Genomic DNA, 18,233 nt, shown 5'->3' with positions numbered 1-18,233 from the left:
ATATTGTGCTCTCTCAAGGGCTTAGTACAGTGCTCTGCACATAGAAAGCCCTTAATAAATATGATTGATTATTGATTCATCCTCATTAGGTCTACAGAATTGACTGGAGGATCCCAGTCAAAGCGTGGAGCAGCATTCATAGAGAGGAATTTTGAAGGGTTTCATGGGGCTTGGGTTCTTGGCACTATTTAGTTTTCTCATTAGTGAGTTAGACTAGATAATGGAATAAAGAGTGTTTTCCAGGAACACCAGGTTGAGTACATTTTCTAGGACTTGGAGGAAATGTATTGTAATTCAAAATGGTTTTGACAAATGGGTAGATACAAATACGATAAAGTGTAAAAATAACTAATGTGGAGTAATCCACTCAGTTGGAAGAACAATCGTTTTAAATGTAAAATGGGGAAAGATTGGCATGAATCTGACAGAAAAAAAAATCTAGTAGTCATCATGGACCACTCGCCAAAGACAAATCAGTCAACTAGTGACACACTTGAAAAAAATAACTGTGTCTAATAATAGACTAAGCCCTTTATAGGCAAGGACTGTTTCTGCTAATTCTGTTGTATTTTGCTCTCCCAAGCACTTAGTATGGTGCTCTGCACATAGTAAGAACTCAATAAATATGATTGATTGATTGATAATGAAATAATGGGATAATTATGAGCAGGGCATATAGAAACTAAAGTAGGAACCTGGGTTTTAGGGGGTTTTTTTAAGGATGCTTTGGTTTGGGTTCTGAAACCGAGTGAAAAAAAACAACAAAAATTATTTAAGGTTTGGGAATTACATGCCTTAAGAAAAGGGCAAGGAAATTAGTCATTTGCTTAAAGAAGAGACAGCTTTGATGGAGAACTCAATCTTCAAGAGTATTAGCATTATCATTGGGGAGTGATGAATGGTTGTTATCCATTTACTCTGGGGACGGGACAAAAGGAATGGGTTCGAATTGTGTCATGCAGAATTGAAGCTAAACATTAGAAATAACTTTCTCACTCTAAGACTTAATGATGATGATGATGATAGTAATAAGAATGATAATAAGAAGAATTGTTAAGCACTTTATATGCACCTAGCACTGTACCAAGTGTTGGGTTCGATTTGAGATCATCAGGTCCCACGTGGGACTCACAGTCTAAGAAGGAGGAAGAATAAGGATTGAATTGCCATTTTGCAGATAAGGAACTGAGGCACTGAGGAGTTAAGTGTCTTGGCCAAGGTCAAACAGCAGGTACTTGGTGGAGTCTAGATTAGAACCCAGGTCCTCTGACTCCCAAGCCCTTACTCTTTCTATTCATTCACTCAGTCAGTCATATTTATTGAGCACTTACTGTGTGCAGAGCACTGTACTAAGCGCTTGGGAAGTACAACTTGGCAACATATAGAGACGGTCCCTATCCAACAGCGGGCTCACAGTCTAGAAGGGCTCACAGTCTACTTAGGCCATTCTGCTTACAGAATTCTTAGATCACAATTCCTTGAGAATGGTTAAAGATTTGGGAGATGGATTGGAAGATCTTCCAGCCTTGTGACTGGGGGTTACATCTGCAAATTAGTAATCCCAAATGTCATATGGTTTGTCTTTGGAAATGATTAATGGGAGAATCCTGAAGCAATAATTTTCCGTAAAAGATTCATGGCAGGGAAAATAGTCTAAGGAGTTGGTCAGATTGCAGCTCCTGGAATGATAGGGACTGTGTCTAAACTGTTTGTTGTATTTCCTTCTAGACTGTAAAATCATTTTGGACTGGAAACATGTCACCAATTCTGTTGTACTATACTCTCTGAAGAGCTTAGTACAATTTACTTAGCACCCAGTAAGTTCTCAGTAAATACCATTGATTAATCAACCGCAGCCTTCAATGCAGTGCTCAGCACATAATATAACACTTAATAAATACCATAATCATTTAACATGGAGGAAATTGAGAAGTAATAATAATAATAATGACAGTATTTGTTAAACATTTACTATGTGCCAAGCACTTTTCTAAGCACTGGGGTAGATACAAGGTAATCAGGTAGTCCCACGTGGGGATCGCACTCTTAATCCCCATTTTACAGAATAAGTAACTGAGGCACAGAGAAATTAAGTGGCTTGTCCAAGGTTACACGGCATACAGTTGGCAGAGGCAGGATTGGAACCCATGTCCTCCGACTCCCAAGCCTGTGCTCTATCCACTGTAGTGACACTGCAATTCAATGTTTGTTCTCCCTCCTATTTCAAATGTGAGCCTCATGGGGGACCTGATTATTTTATACTTACCCCAGTGCTTAACAAATACCACAATTATTATTTTTCTGCTAAAAAAAATCCTCATCTGGAAAGATATGGTAAAACCACAGAATGGATCCATTTCAAAGACTGGACCTCATATGAGGCTGTGGTAACTTCTTTACCCATAGCCAACAGCATAAGAAGGAGCCCAGTCACACTCCTCCACTCCTTGTCTTCTTTCATCATTCAAACTAAAGCTCCATGGTGAATTGGCAGAGAAGGTGACTGCGCTCTAACGGATTGTTTTGTATCTATTCTGGAGCTTACTAGAGTGCTTGGCACAAAATAAATTCTTAACAAATACCACAAATACTATTACTATTAGTTGACTTTCAGATTTCACATTTGCCCTCCCTGGCATGGAAGATTTTGTTAAAAAAAAAAAGTATGATTTTTTCAAGTGGATTACTTCCTTTCATCTTTTTTCTTAAGAGTCACAATCTTTGTCTGAAGTGGTGACCATGTATTCAGGTCACTTTAAGCAGATTGAATTACAAATAATATTATTGATTTTTCAATATATGTATTTCCTTTGCTAATAGAAGTTAGCCCAAAATGCACACTGCTAGAGAGTTTGTTTAGATGATATTTTAACTTCTAGATAAAGCAGTATGTATTTGCTGATTTGCTCCCTTTATTCACTACCCCCACCCCTCAGCCCCACAGCACTTATTTACATACCCATAATTTATTTATATTAATGTCTGTCTCTCCCTCTAGACTGTAAACTTGTGGTGGGCAGGGAATGTTGTATGTTTCTGGCAGTGAGCTATTTCCTACGCTAGTACTAGAATCTCAGAAATTGAAACTAACTGCTAAGAGGTCCCTGGTTTGGCTAAACAGTGATCTATTCCTTTACTCCAATCACAGCTACTCGACAATATCACATTTTTCTTGAAGTAGAAAATGCCCTCAATATGCTGTCTCATGCAAGCTGTCAAAGGTCACGAAACCTGATTTATTAAAGTTTATTGCAGACAGAAAAAAATAAGGGAGAGAGTCTTGGAGCTGAGTCATTTTCTGCTTTGCAGGTTTGGCATTTGGTCTATTGAACTGAATTTTGCCCTTTCAGAGTTACCACAACCACAGGACTCAAAATCCTGGCTTCCACATTTCCAAATAAAAACCTCTTCAGGGTGATTGTTGAATGAGATAATTAATTTTCCCTCTCCCCTCCCCCCTCGGCACCAACTTCTTATCCCCACTGCCACAGGGATGATAGAAGATTAAAGGGGCTACTTTCTTTCACTTCTGGTTGATTTTGAAGTGAAAGAAGAGGGTTGAGAGGGGAGAAGTGGGGGTAGAGAATTTCACACTCCTTCTTCGAAAAGGAAAGCTAACAAAAAAAAAATTCCATAGGCCATACCAGCTTTCCATAATGATCCGATAAAGTAGCATCCAGCACTAGAGATGTACTCAAATGATTTTTTTATGGAATTGTATTCTCCTGCTTGAAAAGGAACCAGCTTTTGGGAAGCTTGTGGAAGGAGTCTCTATCTTGTGGAAGGAGTCTCTATCTTCTCCAGAGTAGGGTATTGTCAACCTGGTTTTCTCCCCTCCTGAAAGGTCAAGGAAGATAAGAACAGGGTAGAGACCATTAGAGTTGGCTATAAGAAGAACATGGGAAACCTTGGTGAGTGTGATCGTGATGGAGTGGAGGGGGAAAAACCTCTGGGTTTTCTAATTAGTGACAGACTAGATAACAGAATAAAGAGCCTTTGCCAGCAACACCAAGTTGGGTATATTTTCTGTGACTTGGAGGAAATGGTTTGCAGAACAGTGGATCAAGAAAGCTGGTGAAGATGTTGCGTGTATGCAACATGTTTGAAGAGTTTTGATAAGAAAAGGAGAAGAAAATGGAATGTTAGCTGGAGAGCACATTAAGATCCAGAGAAAGTTTTTCTCTTTAGTATAGGAGAGAGAAGAGCAAATCTGAAGGCTGAGAAGATGGATCTAGCTTCTGATAGAGGTAGCTAGAGGAGACAGGCCATGGTTAGGGAGTGAAGGAAGATGGGAGCAAGTGATGGTGTCTAAGACACAGATAGAGGGGACATATTTTGAAAAACACTGAGGAAGATGGATAAAGGAAGGGGGAGGATAAAATATTTCCTAAGAAAGGGCTAGAGGACCAAGCGCCTGATTGGGAATTCAGAATTTCTTCCATTGGTAGAAGTCTTCCTTTCATCCTGAACCTTTATCAGTGTATTAATCAATGGAACCAACTTGGGCTAATAAGCCTGGGAGTCAGAGGATCTGAGTTCTAATCTCAGCTCTGCCACTTTCCTACTGTGTGACTTTGGGTAACTTCTCTGTGCCGCAGTTTCCTCACCTATGAAATGGGGAATTGAATATCTGTTCCTCCTCTACTCTAGACTGTGAGCCCCATGTGAAACAGGGACTATGTCCACCTGATTAACTTGAATCTACACCAATGCTTAGTACAGTACTTGGAATATAGTAAGTGCTTAATAAATACCATAATTAATCAAAACTTGTTACTTATTATGATGGATAGGGGATTAAAGATTTTGATTCCTTGGCATGTTGATTCCCTCCAGATACTACTACGATTAAAAGGCAGTCATTTACTTATGTTTTACTTGTTATGATTCACTATATGGTGCTAGCATTTTGTTTACCACAAATTTCAAGTTATGTTGTTCCACACTGTTTCAGTGTTCTTATATTCAATATCTCTTTCTTTTTCAGTTTTCTCCTTGTATTTGGTTGCTTGATTTTATCCGTGTTTTCCACCATCCCAGAGCACACAAAATTGGCCTCCAGTTGCCTCTTGATTCTGGTAAGTAAAATTTACAAATAGAAACTATTGTATAGTTTGTTATAAGAACTGCCTCATGAACTACACATTTCTGTGATGTTTGGGGATTTAATGGAAGCAGCATTGGAAGTAGTGTGGTTCTAGTGGAAAGAGCACATATCTGGAAGTCAGAGTACCTGGGTTCTAATTCCAGCTCCGCCATTTGTCTGCTTAGTGATCTTGGGCAAGTCACTTTACTTGTCTGTGCCTCTGTTCTCTCATCTGCAAAATGGGAATTCAATGTTTGTTCTCCCTCCTATTTAAAATGTGAGCCTCATTCATGTGGGACTTGATTATTTTATACCTACCCCAGTGCTTAACAAATACCACAATTATTATTTTTCTGCTAAAAAAAATCCTCATCTGGAAAGATATGGTAAAACCACGGAATGCATCCATTTCAAAGACTGGACGTCATATGAGGCTGTGGTAACTTCTTTACCCATAGCCAACAGCATAAGAAGGAGCCCAGTCACACCACAGCATTGTCCACTCCTTCTTTCATCATTCAAACTAAAGCTCCGTGGTGAATTGGCAGTGATCCAGCATCTTAACAGTAGCAAAGGATAAATGATTTTTGATAATGGGAATTTGGTACTTTCAAAAGACTCTAAATTGGGGGTGCTTTTCTATCACAGTTGACTTCCCCATGGGTTATATAAGCTATTCATCTTAGGCCAGAAGAAAGACAGGTTGCTCTCTCATACGCTTACCAACCAACAGATTGCATTGCAAATTTAACTGCTAATGCAGTTGCCCCAGTGTGTAATTCTGCAATTTGCTCAGTTTCCATTAGGCTGTCAATCCAGTCCCTTCTAAGAGTATTCACATCACTTTTTAAGATAAAAAAGCCCTCAAAGACATTTTGGTGCAAATTATCTTGCATCTTTTGAACTTCAATACTTCATCTTTAAAGACTATGGTGTGGTTATATTTTATGTACTTGGAAAAATTGGCCGTATGCTTTAAAAGCCATTTCATATCATGAAATTGATTTTCTCTTTTGTTTCACCGATTCAAAAAAGCGAACTCAACAGTGTTAGTGCAACGTGTTTAATTGGTTAGGGATCATATTCTGGGGTTATCCACTCTTCAAAGTGTCCATTAAAGGCAGCAGGCTGGTTTGGATCCTTGACCACAATTCTAATTCTTAACAACACATGGTGTGTGCCCAAGAGCTAAGGCACAGCTAGCTCTTTAGCAGGCTTCAGTGTGGTAGAGCAGATTTAGAGCGGATGTAACCCTAGAATGCAGCACCAATTATTGCTAATGAACTGCCAAACATTTCATTGAATTACATGTAATTATGCAGCCAAAAACTGATTGCTGTCACAGTGTTTTTAATTAGCTGAGAAGGGAACAATTGGTCAGGGCGCTATCATTTAGAATGGATTTTACTGTGGTAATTTTAAAAGTTGTGATAAATTTCTTGCTATTGAGAGAATCGATGAGGGGAAAGCCTGAACAAAAAATAACTTATTTGAAATAAGTTTGAAATAATAGTAGTTGATGATATTAATAGAATTTCTAATGTTCCCAGAAGTGTGTTAAGTGCCCTGCTTCAAGAAAGAGAGAGAGAGAGAGAGAGAGTGTATGTGTGAACACATATATATGTAAAATTTGTTAGCCACCTTTATTAAAGTCACATTAATTCATCACAATATACATACACATAGTAGGCATTTTTATATATAAGAGTATAGAGTGAATAACAGTATACTCATTTAGAATTACGTGATACATGCATGAATATACATATATTTAGCAGTCCATTTCTGAATAAGGTGCTAGTGAGAGTAATATTCTATTCATATGTCTATAATGCTGAAAAGTGCATAATTCAATATAACGTGAATATTTTTTAAGAAAGTTCCATAATGTGAGGCTAATTTATTTTTGAAAAATATAAATTTAGAATTACAATGCCATTATTTGATTACATGATAAGGTAATTAACCCAGAGATTCATTCTCTTTTCCTGAGTTGAAAATCAGCTAAATATTAATCAACTATGGAAAAACAGCAAAATAGGAGGAAAATCTAAGTGCAAGCCTACTTCATGATTCAGTATTCCATTAGGTCTCTCCCTCTTATTTAACCTATCTCTTCTTCTGTTCTATGCCAACTCCCACTCTTCATTCTATCAAACTAACCTATACGTCATGTTCCATTCTGGTTCCTCCCACTTGTCTCCTTGCTTGTGCCTTCCCTCATATCCACAGTGCCTTTCTCCATCAAGTCTGCCAGACCAAAGCTCTTCCCAGGTTCCTGCAAGCAGGGGTGCTCCTTCCAAGCCATGGGACTGCCAGCAAGAGCCAAAATAAGGAAGGCTGGGCAATTTAAAATGGAAATAATAATAATAATTGTGGTATTTGTTAAGCGCTTAGGATGTGCTAAGCACTGCACTAGCGCTGGGGTAGAGATTAGATAAATCAGGTGAGACACAGTCCCTGCCCCGTTTGGAGCTCGTCGTCTACATAGGAAGGAGAGTGGGTATTAAATCCCCATTTTTCAGATGAAGAAAAGAAAGTTGTGACTTGCCCAGGGTTACACATCAGGCAAGTGATGGGACCCTGATTAAAAGCAGACCTTCTGATTCCCAGGCCTGTAGGCCAAACTCCTTTTCAAGCATTTAAGGCAATATCCTCACCAGATAGGTGAGAGACCAGCTGAAAACCAGTTTGTGTGATATTATAATAATAATAATAATGGCATTTATTAAGCACTTACTACGTGCAAAGCATTGTTCTATGCGCTGGGGAGGTTACAAGGTGATCAGGTTGTTCCACGAGGGGCTCACAGTTTTAATCCCCATTTTACAGACAAGGTAACTGAGGCACAGAGAAGTTAAGTGACCTACCCAAAGTCACATAACTGACAAGTGGCGGAGCCGGGATTAGAATCCATGACCTCTGACTCCAATGCCCAGGCTCTTTCCACTGAGCCATCCTGCTTCTCTATATATGAATGAATGACTATCTCTGGCCCTTTCTGGTGTTTCTTAGACCTTTGACCCTAGCCAGAAGCACATTGGGCTAAGTCTGTATTGAGCTTCCTCCATTGCAGGTGCTTTTAATAAGTGTTTTTTATATCTTTATAATCTTAACGGTTCATTCTATTTGGTTTCATTTAGAAGTACCAGTTTCTTTGATGTAGCATTTTGTCCCTACATTTGAAAGAGCTGTGTCAATGGAGACATTTTATCTCTTTGGGTGCAAGCTTGCTTCCACATGAAATTGAAACAGGCTATTCCAACCTACAAAGCTACTTGAATATGCACAACCAACATTTAATCACAAAATTGAAGCCGTAAGAAGTGTCTTTTTTTCCAAACTAGCAGAATTCAGTATCGTATGGTAGGAAGCTGATTATCCAAGTTAATTAAGACTAGAGTTAGCTCAAATAATGAAACAGAATAATTTTGACCAGCTTGGACAACTCTAAATATAATTCTGTTCAGCTGTTCAAGTCCTGTATTTTGAAATTCAAGCTGGTTTCAATTCAAATCAGCAGGTGAGTTAGCAGACATTCAGATCATTGATTCACAGCTACATTTATAAAATTCCTGCTGAGGGGTTTTTCTTCCATGACTGTGGTATTACTTTAAAATCAGCAGTTTGCAATGGCTTGGATTGCCAGTACCTGTGACAGATGAGTGGTGAAAGCAGGATTAGAACCCAGGTCCTTCTGACTCCCAGTCCCGTGCTCTATCCCCAGGCCTTGCTACCTCTCCAATGTTGATAGGATGCAAAAGATGTTGTTTTCCATATCAGATCCAAGTCTTTTTAGTGTTTAGCAAAGTAATTTTCCACTGGAAAATCTGGGAGGAAAAATGGTTGAACTCCAAACTCTTCCAAGAGCTTAATATAGTGTTCTGAATATAGTAAGTGCTAAATAAATGTCATTGATTGATTGATTGATTAAGATCATGTCTCTAAGCCATAAGGTTACAGTTGCTGTTCAAGTGGCATTTAGTGAAAACTGATCAACCAGGGTTACTGGGAAGAAATCTGAGAAAAGAAGTGAAAGATTAACCCGATCCAAATGTCTGTATAGCCTTCAACTAGCAAAAAGAATTCTGTATACACAAGCCAAGTTCCTTAGATAAACAGATATAGGTCTGAGTATGTATATTCATCAGCAACATTTGGAGCTCATCAGCAAGTCTACCGAGTGTATTCCAACAAGTAGGAAGAGAGAATTTGAAGCAACAAGGGTTCCTTGTATTTAAAGTCTGCTTTTTTGTTTGTTTTTAATGGTACTTGTTATTATTATTATAATGGCTTTTGTTAAGCGCTTACTATGTGCCAAGCACTGTTCTAAGCGTTGGGGGGGCGATACAAGGTAAGCAGGTTGTTCCACATGAGGCTCACAGTCTTTATCCCCATTTTGCAGATGGGGTAACTGAGGCCCAGAGAAGTAAAGTGACTTGCCCAAAGTCACACAGCTGACAAGTGGTGGAGCCAGGATTAGAATAGAACCCATGACCTCTGACTCCAAAGCCCGGGCTCTTTCTGCTTCTTTATAGAAGCCTGAACACCGTCACATCCAAGATCTGCCAAAAAAAAAAAAAAATTGCTGATTTTTTTTCCTTGCCTCAGCCAAAATAGATATCTGAAATGATGGCTTCAGGCACCAGCATTTATTTAGTAATTTCCACCCTTTTGCCAACACAGAAATGCTCTGGATGAGCCCTGTTGCAGGATTAGAAGATGAAACAGATTAGAGTTCCCAAGGTCTCACTCAAAGCCTCTAGCAACGATTGCTATATGAGTAGGTACCAGAGAGGGTCATGAATCGAGAGCTAGCCCCCAGTTTTGGTCATGAGTCACCATCTGACAAAATAAGCAGATGTCTGCTTCATACAGAAAGTAGGGGAAAGAGGATTTTTGCTATCTCCTCCATAGCTTCTGAGGATGTGTTATCATATCCTTTGGAACCTCAGATAGGAGAGGTGGGATCGTTCTCATTTTTTTTTCCCTAGGGAATAAAAAAAGCTTCTAGGCTGCTCTGTCTTCCCTTTCCTCTTGGGAGAATTGGGTAGAGGAGCAGGTATAAATATATAAAGGAAAATTCACCCATGGAAAGGGAAGTCCTACATAACCCCATTCAACAGTGGTCTGCTTTGCTGGATTCAACATAGACTTAAAAAGGCTAGAATTCCACTCACCACATTCTAGAAAGGAACAAAGCCTACTGCTTTTAGACTGTGAGCCCACTGTTGGGTAGGGACTGTCTCTATATGTTGCCATTTTGTACTTCCCAAGCGCTTAGTACAGTGCTCTGCACATAGTAAGTGCTCAATAAATACGATTGATGATGATGAAACAGGGTGGTCTACTGGATAGAGCATGGGCCTAGGAGTCCGAAGGACCTGGGTCTAATCCTGGCTCCGCCACTCATCTGCTGTGTGACCTTGGGGAAGTCATTTAACTTCTCTGGGCTTCAGTTACCTCATCTGCAAAATGGGGATTAAGACTGTGAGCCCCATGTGGGACAGGGACACTGCCCAGCCTGATTACCTTGTACCTACCCCAGTATTTAGAACAGTGCCTGGCACATAGTAAGTGCTTAATAAATACCAAAATAAAAAAAAAGTGTTTATGATTGTCAACAGTTTGACACTGAACAAAATAGTGTCATGAAAATAACTGGGAAAAAACTCAGTATGCAGGCCTGCTCTGGGGAAAATAACTGAAGAAGTAACTTGGGTGGAGACACATCAAACTTCTGGAAAGAAGATTAAAGAAAAATTTTCCAAGCCCTAAATGGAAGCTGGGCAGACAACATCACAGACTGCATTCAATGAAGGTGCTCCAGAGCTGGCTTCCCCAGCCCTATAAATCAAGATAAAGCCACAAAAATTTTGCTGGAAGCCAAACATGATAATATGCAGAGATTGTTATGGCCCCTTTTGCTTTGACTGCACAGAAGGCTAATTTAGAGTGACAAGAATATGGTATCAAAAGTGTTTTAACTACATGGGGGAAAAGTTTGCTCATGGAAAAATCATTGTAGAACAACTTTTAAAAAGAAATGGAGACTCTAGATAATAGACCCAAAGCCTAAAAATCAGTGGTAATGTGGGAGAGTCATCAGCTAGCTGAATATCTCCGTTGCTGCCTTTGTATCTGAAGGCAGTATATTTACAGAGTGTGACCCACATGAATGGGATAATGCTTTTTCAGTCTACAAAGATCATTTTCATTATCATCATTCTTAACTTTTGGAAAATTGAGGCAGTGTCCAGGCTTCCGAACATGCAAAATTAATGCTTTGAAAATTTTTAAAAATTTGGTTCTGGAGCTTGCTAACAGGATAGTATTGGGGATTTCTTGGAGGAATTAGGAAAAGAACCATCAGATTTGCTTTGCTGGCCCCAAAGTCTGGAATAAGTACCCATTCCCCTCAACAAGTACTGTTGGCCTTGTCAAAGTGGAAGTAAGCAAACCCTGTATCTGCTGTGCTAGTATAGCTGAGCATCACAAGTAAACTGTATGCTGTGACAACTTTGCATGACTACTGACCCCAAAGGGCCTAGGGACTGATCTACAAAGCAGTACCAAGAGACTTTCCCAGGAAACAGAACCTTTAAAGAAACAAACCATGGGTTGTGTAAGAAAACCCGACCCTCAAAGTACTTCTCCTGGTTAGAGATGCCTCTTGGAAGAAACTAAAGAGAAAGTGGATTATTGAAGGCCCTGATGGATCCAGCAGTCTTTACCAACTAGGTTCATCTTCAGTATGAGCCTGCTGTTGGGTAGGGACTGTCTCTATATGTTGCCAACTTGTACTTCCCAAGCGCTTAGTACAGTGCTCTGCACACAGTAAGTGCTCAATAAATATGATTGAATGAATGAATGGGGTGTGTGTGTGTGTGTGTGTGTGTGCACGCGCACATATATATATGGGGTATAATATATTGGAATATATATGTATATTTATATTATATATTGGAATATATGTAATGTGACAACAAAATCATATCTACAATTTAGAGATATCCACATTCCTTATTCTTAGTTCATTTGGTGTTTATTTTTATCTCATTAAATTGGATAGGTAATTTTTAAGGCTAAATTTCATTGAGGTACAATCATAGGGAACCGGTTAAAGGTTACTTATACCCCTTCTCTCTGAAACAGAAATTCTATGTTCTATTTAATATTATTGCCAAAGCCAGTAAAGGAAATAATCAAGCAGTCAAACATGAGCAGAAATAAAGGTTGTTATAGTTAGGTCAGGAGCGTAGAGAGCATGAAAACCCTGGTTGCCTAGTCATCCTCTATGCTACTTTGTGTAGCATTTTATTTTTTCCAAATTGATTTCACATCAAGTATCCATTTCATACACAAAACATCCCTGTGAAGTAGGGTGAGGTGGGTATTATTTTGCCCATTTTAAAGATGAGGAGATTGAGGCACAGAAAGTCTGTGACTTGATTGAGGTCATAGGCAGAGCTCAGACTAGAATCCAGACCTGTCTTCTTTCTATTAGGCTGCATTACCTCCCATAAGACAACTGGCTCTCGATCAGCCTTTTTCAACTAAACATTTAAATTAAAAATGAGAATATAGAAAGAAATTTTACATACTTCCACCACACAAAACATCAGTGGTATATGATCAATCAATCATTGACATTGACATTTATTGTTTATACCAGTTGAATCTGTTAGTCAATCAATCAATCATATTTATTGAGTGCTTACTGTGTGCAAAGCACTGTACTTACCACTTGGGAGAGTATGATATAACAATAGAACAGACACATTGCCTTCCAACAATGAACTTACAGTCTAGATGGGGAGAGAGACATTAATATAAATAAATAAACTGTGGACGTGTACATAAGTGCTGTTGGACTGGGAGGAAAGATGAATAAAGGGAGCAAATTAGAAGGACAGAAGGGAGTGGAAGAAGAGGAAAAGAGGGCTTGGTCAAGCAAGGCCTCTTGGAGATGTGCCTCCAATAAGGCTTTGAAGATAGGGAGAGTAATTGCCTGTTGAATGTGAAGAGGGAGAGCGTTCCAGGCCAGAGTCAGGATGTAGGCAAGAAGTTGCAGTGAGAGAGACAAAACTGAGGTACAGTGAGTAGGTTGGCATCTTAGAAGAGAGATGTGAGTGGACTGTGTTGTCATAGAAGAGTAGCAAGTTGAGGGAGGGGACAATCACCTTGCCCCCTGATCATAGTAATCAATTTTTCCATGTATTCCCATGGTATCAATCACTCAATCTTATTTTAGTGCTTACTTGTGCACAATATTGTACTAAACACTTGGAAGAGTACAATAATATTGGAAGACATAATCCTGCCTTCAAGGAGCTTACAAATGTACATATCCAATCAGTGCCTACCTGTTTCCCTAAATTGCAAGCTCCTTGAAAGCAGGAAGCATATTTTATTGTATACTCTCCACTGTCTTTTAGAGTGCTCTGCAAATAGCCAGCACAAAAGAAATAAATAATAATAATAATAATAATGTTGGTATTTATTAAGTGCTTACTATGTGCAAAGCACTGTTCTAAGCGCTGGGGGGATACAAGGTGATCAGGTTGTCCCATGTGGGGCTCACAGTCTTAATCCCCATTTTACAGATGAGGGAACTGAGGCACAGAGAAGTGAAGTGACTTGCCCAAAGTCACACAGCTGACAACTGGCAGAGCCAGGATTTGAACCCATGACCTCTGACTCCCAAGCCCGTGCTCTTTCCACTGAGCCATGCTGCTTCTCTGATGATGATGATGAAGAAGATGAAGAAAAGTTTGCTTACTCCACCTTTCTCCATCTCTTATTCTCCTACTCTGAAACACATCTTTTACATTCTGAGCATAGAAATATAAAAGAAAACAGTTCAACAATAGAACAAACAGTTGGCCAGCTAATTTAAGATTTCAGTTAATACAACAAAAATAACCCGGGGATGGACCCATTCAAGATAATCATTGTGTGTACTAAATACTTAAATAATTGATAGAGATCACCAGGACTCTGGAATTAGAGGGACTATATTAGTGATTTAAGAAGGAGAGTCAAGAAAGAATCCATCTATGAGAAATTTACTTTTTTCCATGAACAAACTTTATATAAAATACTTGGAAAATATATGGAAAAAAGTAAATTTCTCATATCAATGAGAAATATATATATTTCTCTCTATACATAAAGTTGGTTCATACATATATATATGGGTTGTGTGGGTGTGGTGTGTAGGTGGATGGGAGTGAGTGTGTTTATAGGATGTTAATAAAAATATATTGCCATGTTGACTAGGGGCAAAAAAACTCCTAATCTGCAATATCACTAATTTCATGGGATTATTCTGCATTCAGATTTATTTCAAAAGCATATTGGATTTTCATAAAACTTCCAGTTGACTATAAATTTCCAAACTCTAATCCATCTTGTTTATTATTGATGTATCACTACTGACTAGATGGGTACAGATTCTAAACTACCACCTGTAATAATCATAATAGTAATTATTATAGCTTTTGTCCTGAGCAGCATACAAAATAGTGCAGATATGTAATTTAATGACATGAACCTTATGATTATAGTTGCATCTTTTTCTAAAGACTCAGAATACACACACTGTTATGCATACCTATTTTTTAATAATAGTTGAATGAATGAATGAACCAAACAATCACAGCCAAAAATAGTTTTAGCTACCTTTAAATGTCTTTAGCTAACAGAAACTATATCTTTTTACTGTTGCTATGGTTGAACTTTCCCAAGCACTTAAACAGTGCCTAGCACTCAGTAGGCACTCAGTAAATGCCACTTATTGAACAGAAACTCATTTTAATTTATAAAATTTTGAAAGATCTTTACCCTCATGTAAATCCTTGAATAATTGATAGAGATCACTAGGACTCTGGAATTAGAGGAAAAATATTAGTGATTTCAGAAAGTGACTTCATCAACACAAAGAAATCATACTAGTAAGTGAATTTCTGATCTCTTTAAAAATAACCTCATTTCACCCACACAGAAGCATTTAATTGATTGAGGTTACTTTTTCACCATTGGACTGCTTTAGCTAGGTTAATATTTGTTGGTGAGTGTTTGGAGGTTTCCAGTAGCTCCTAAGAAGAATCCATTTACACTTTATAGAAACCATCTGTTCTGTAAACATCACGTTGTAATGGAAGTATTTCCTCTACTTATAGCAATGTTGGATGCATTCTCCTAGATATTTGGGGAGGATGAATCAGTTAAGGAATCAACTGTGTTGAAATCATTAACTTTAATTATAGAGTTGTTCCTTATACCCAAAGAACTTGCTACTAATGGAGAAATTCACCTATCAGTGCGTGTTTGACTGAAAAGGCCAATACGGAAGCCATAGTCCTGACTGCATGGTGCACACAAAAAGGCTGTCTTTTGTGTAATCTCATGTTTGTTGTTTTCAGTACCTACCAATCAATCAATTAATGATATTAATTGAGCACTTACTGTTCGCAGAGCATTGTACTAAGCTCTTGGAAAGGTACAACACAATAGAGCTGTAGTTGGGCTGCCTGTCCTTAAGGGACTTGAGGTCTATAGGTAGAAACAACCTTAAAATAAATTAGACAGAGGAAATAGTAGAGTATAAAGATAAGCACATAAGTGTTGTGGGGCTGGGTTGGGTAATAAAGTGCTTAAGGGGACACATGCATAGGCAACTTAGGGGAAAAGGTCCATAGGGGAACGAAGGGCTTAGGGAAAACCTGTTGGAAGAAATGTGATTTTTGGAGAGCTTTGAAGTTGGGGAGAATGGTGAACTGTCAAGCATGAAAGGGGAAGTAATTCAAATCCCAAAGTAGGACATGGACAAGAACAGCAGTGAGGTAGATGAAATCAAGGTACAGGGATTAGGGTGGTGTTAGAGGAGTGGAATGTGAAGATTGAGTTGTAATTGGAGGGCAGCGGGGTAAGGTAGGTGAGGGCGAGCTGTTTGAGTGCCTTAAAGCCAATGGTAAGGAATTTCTGTTTGATGCAGATGTGGATGGGCAAATAATGGAAGTTTTTGAAGACTGGGGAAATGTGGATTGGACAGTTTTTCAGTTAAGAGATGCAGGCAGCAGAGTGAAGTATGGACTGGAGAAGGGAAGAGGCAGGAGACAGGGAGATCAGCAAGGAGGTTAATGCTGAAATGAAGGTTGATGGGAAATGAGATAAGGCTGAGGTTAATGGGAAATGATAAGGGTTTGGATGGAGAGGAAAAGGTAGATTCTTTAGATATTGTGAAGGTAGAGTCGACAAGATTTTGTGACATTGAATATGTGGGTTGATTGAAAGTGATGAGTCAGGGATAATGCCATGGTTACAGGCTTGTGAGATGGAGGAGAAGGGGGTGTTGTATACAGCGCTGGGAAAGTCAGAGAGAGGAGAGGGTTTGAGTGGAAAGATGAGGAATTCTGTTTTGGACATGTGAAATTTGAGTAGGCAACGCGACATTCAGTTAGAGATGTCCTGAAAGCAGGAGGAAATACGAGACTGCAGAGAAGAAGAGCAGTCAGGGCTGAGAGGGATTTAGGAATACCATCATAGAATGAGAATTCCAAAGGAGTGAGTATAGATGGAGAATAGAAGGGGACCCTGAACTGACCTTGAAACACACCCACAGTTATAGTGTCTGACGCTTACGACACTTGTACTTCCCAAGCGACTTGTACTTCCCAAGCGCTTAGTACAGTGCTCTGCACACAGTAAGTGCTCAATAAATACGATTGACTGATTGATTGATTATGAGAAATAATGTGGCCTAGTGGAAAGAGCACAGCCCTGGGAATCAGAAAACCTGAGTTCTAATCCCAGCTCCACCACTTGCCTACTGTGACCTTAAGCCAGTCACTTAACATCTTTGTGTCTCAGTTACCTCATCTGCAAAATAGGGATTCAGTACCTGTTCTCTGTCCTGCTTAGAATGTGAGCCCCATATGTGACCTGATTATCTTGCATCTACCCCAGCACTTAGTACAGTGCTGGGTACACAATGAACATTTAACAAATACCACAGTTATTTTTATTATTAGATCCTCATCTCCTGATCATCAACAAGTTTCTGGTCAAAAAGAATCCCTTCTTTCTTGATTGCAGTAATTTGGAACTGAGTGTTTGTCCTAAATGTATGCTGCCCTCTTAAGTAGCACTTTTATTTTCCATGCCCTGATTTCAAGGATTGTCCAGTGGGACTTAAAATTTTGGAGAAGCCTCTCTTGCTTTCTACATCGCTGACTCGTTGCATATAATTTGGCATCTCTTCACCTCAGTTTCTCAACTCCTAAATAATCAAGATCACTCAAAACTAAGAGGAAGCAACTATGCTAAATACACTGATTAGACTAGGGCTTTCTGGTATTTGGAATTCCAACCAGATTCAGATTAACAGTTGTCTGTGACTATAACTGATTCTTTCTGATCCTTTCTGACCCAGAAAGGATCTCTACTGCTACACCTCCACTATAAAGTGCTCAGCCACTTTACATCATTTTTCCAGAGAGTTAAATGAACTAAATGTCTTCTGAGATAAACTACTTTTATGTGGAAAATATGTCATAGAAGGAAATGGGAAAGACCTAACTGAAAATTATCGAGGAAAATTACTTTAGCTTTTATGTTATGAAAGATGTACTTTATAGATAAAAAGTCCTCTAGTTGTCAGCTTGTCCTCTGCACTGCAAGCTTGTTGTGGTGGACAGGGAATGTGTCAACTCTGTACTGTACTCTCCCAAGTGCTTAGTATAGTGTTCTTCACACAGTAAGCACTCAATAAATACTATTGATTCCTAGACATGCCATTTTCCCCCTCTAGACTGTGAGCTCTTTATGGGCAGTAAGTACTGACTCTCCCAAGCGCTTAGTACAATACTCTGCACACAGTAAGTGCTCAGTAAATACCACTGATTGATTGATAAATCAATGAGATTAATTTTGCATTAATAATTGCAAAACTCTTTGAGAAGGGAAAGCCCTAAATGATGTTTGCTTTTAGACAAAGAATATTCACAACAAATCACTTTTGAAGCTTTTTCTATCTGATTGCACCTGAACAACTAATTCATTTCAAACAAAATTTGATTTAGGAAATATTAAGTCAGTTTTAGTTGCATTATCTTCCATTCCAAAATCACCCATAGCTTCATCT

General features: G+C 38.9%; 1 protein-coding gene across 1 annotated transcript in view; it reads left to right on the top strand.

The window, feature by feature from the left end:
• KCNQ5 (potassium voltage-gated channel subfamily Q member 5) overlaps positions 1-18,233 on the top strand; it is a 593,498-nt gene that overhangs the window by 432,845 nt on the left and 142,420 nt on the right. The window contains exon 2 of the mRNA XM_038743290.1: positions 4,988-5,078. Coding sequence (XP_038599218.1) covers positions 4,988-5,078 — 91 coding nt within the window. The remainder of the gene's footprint in view (positions 1-4,987; positions 5,079-18,233) is intronic.

Source organism: Tachyglossus aculeatus, chromosome 1, assembly GCF_015852505.1.
Source record: "Tachyglossus aculeatus isolate mTacAcu1 chromosome 1, mTacAcu1.pri, whole genome shotgun sequence".
NCBI lineage: Eukaryota > Metazoa > Chordata > Mammalia > Monotremata > Tachyglossidae > Tachyglossus > Tachyglossus aculeatus.
The sequence above is the reverse complement of the archived record's forward strand: the minus strand, read 5'-3'. Positions and strand labels throughout refer to the sequence as shown.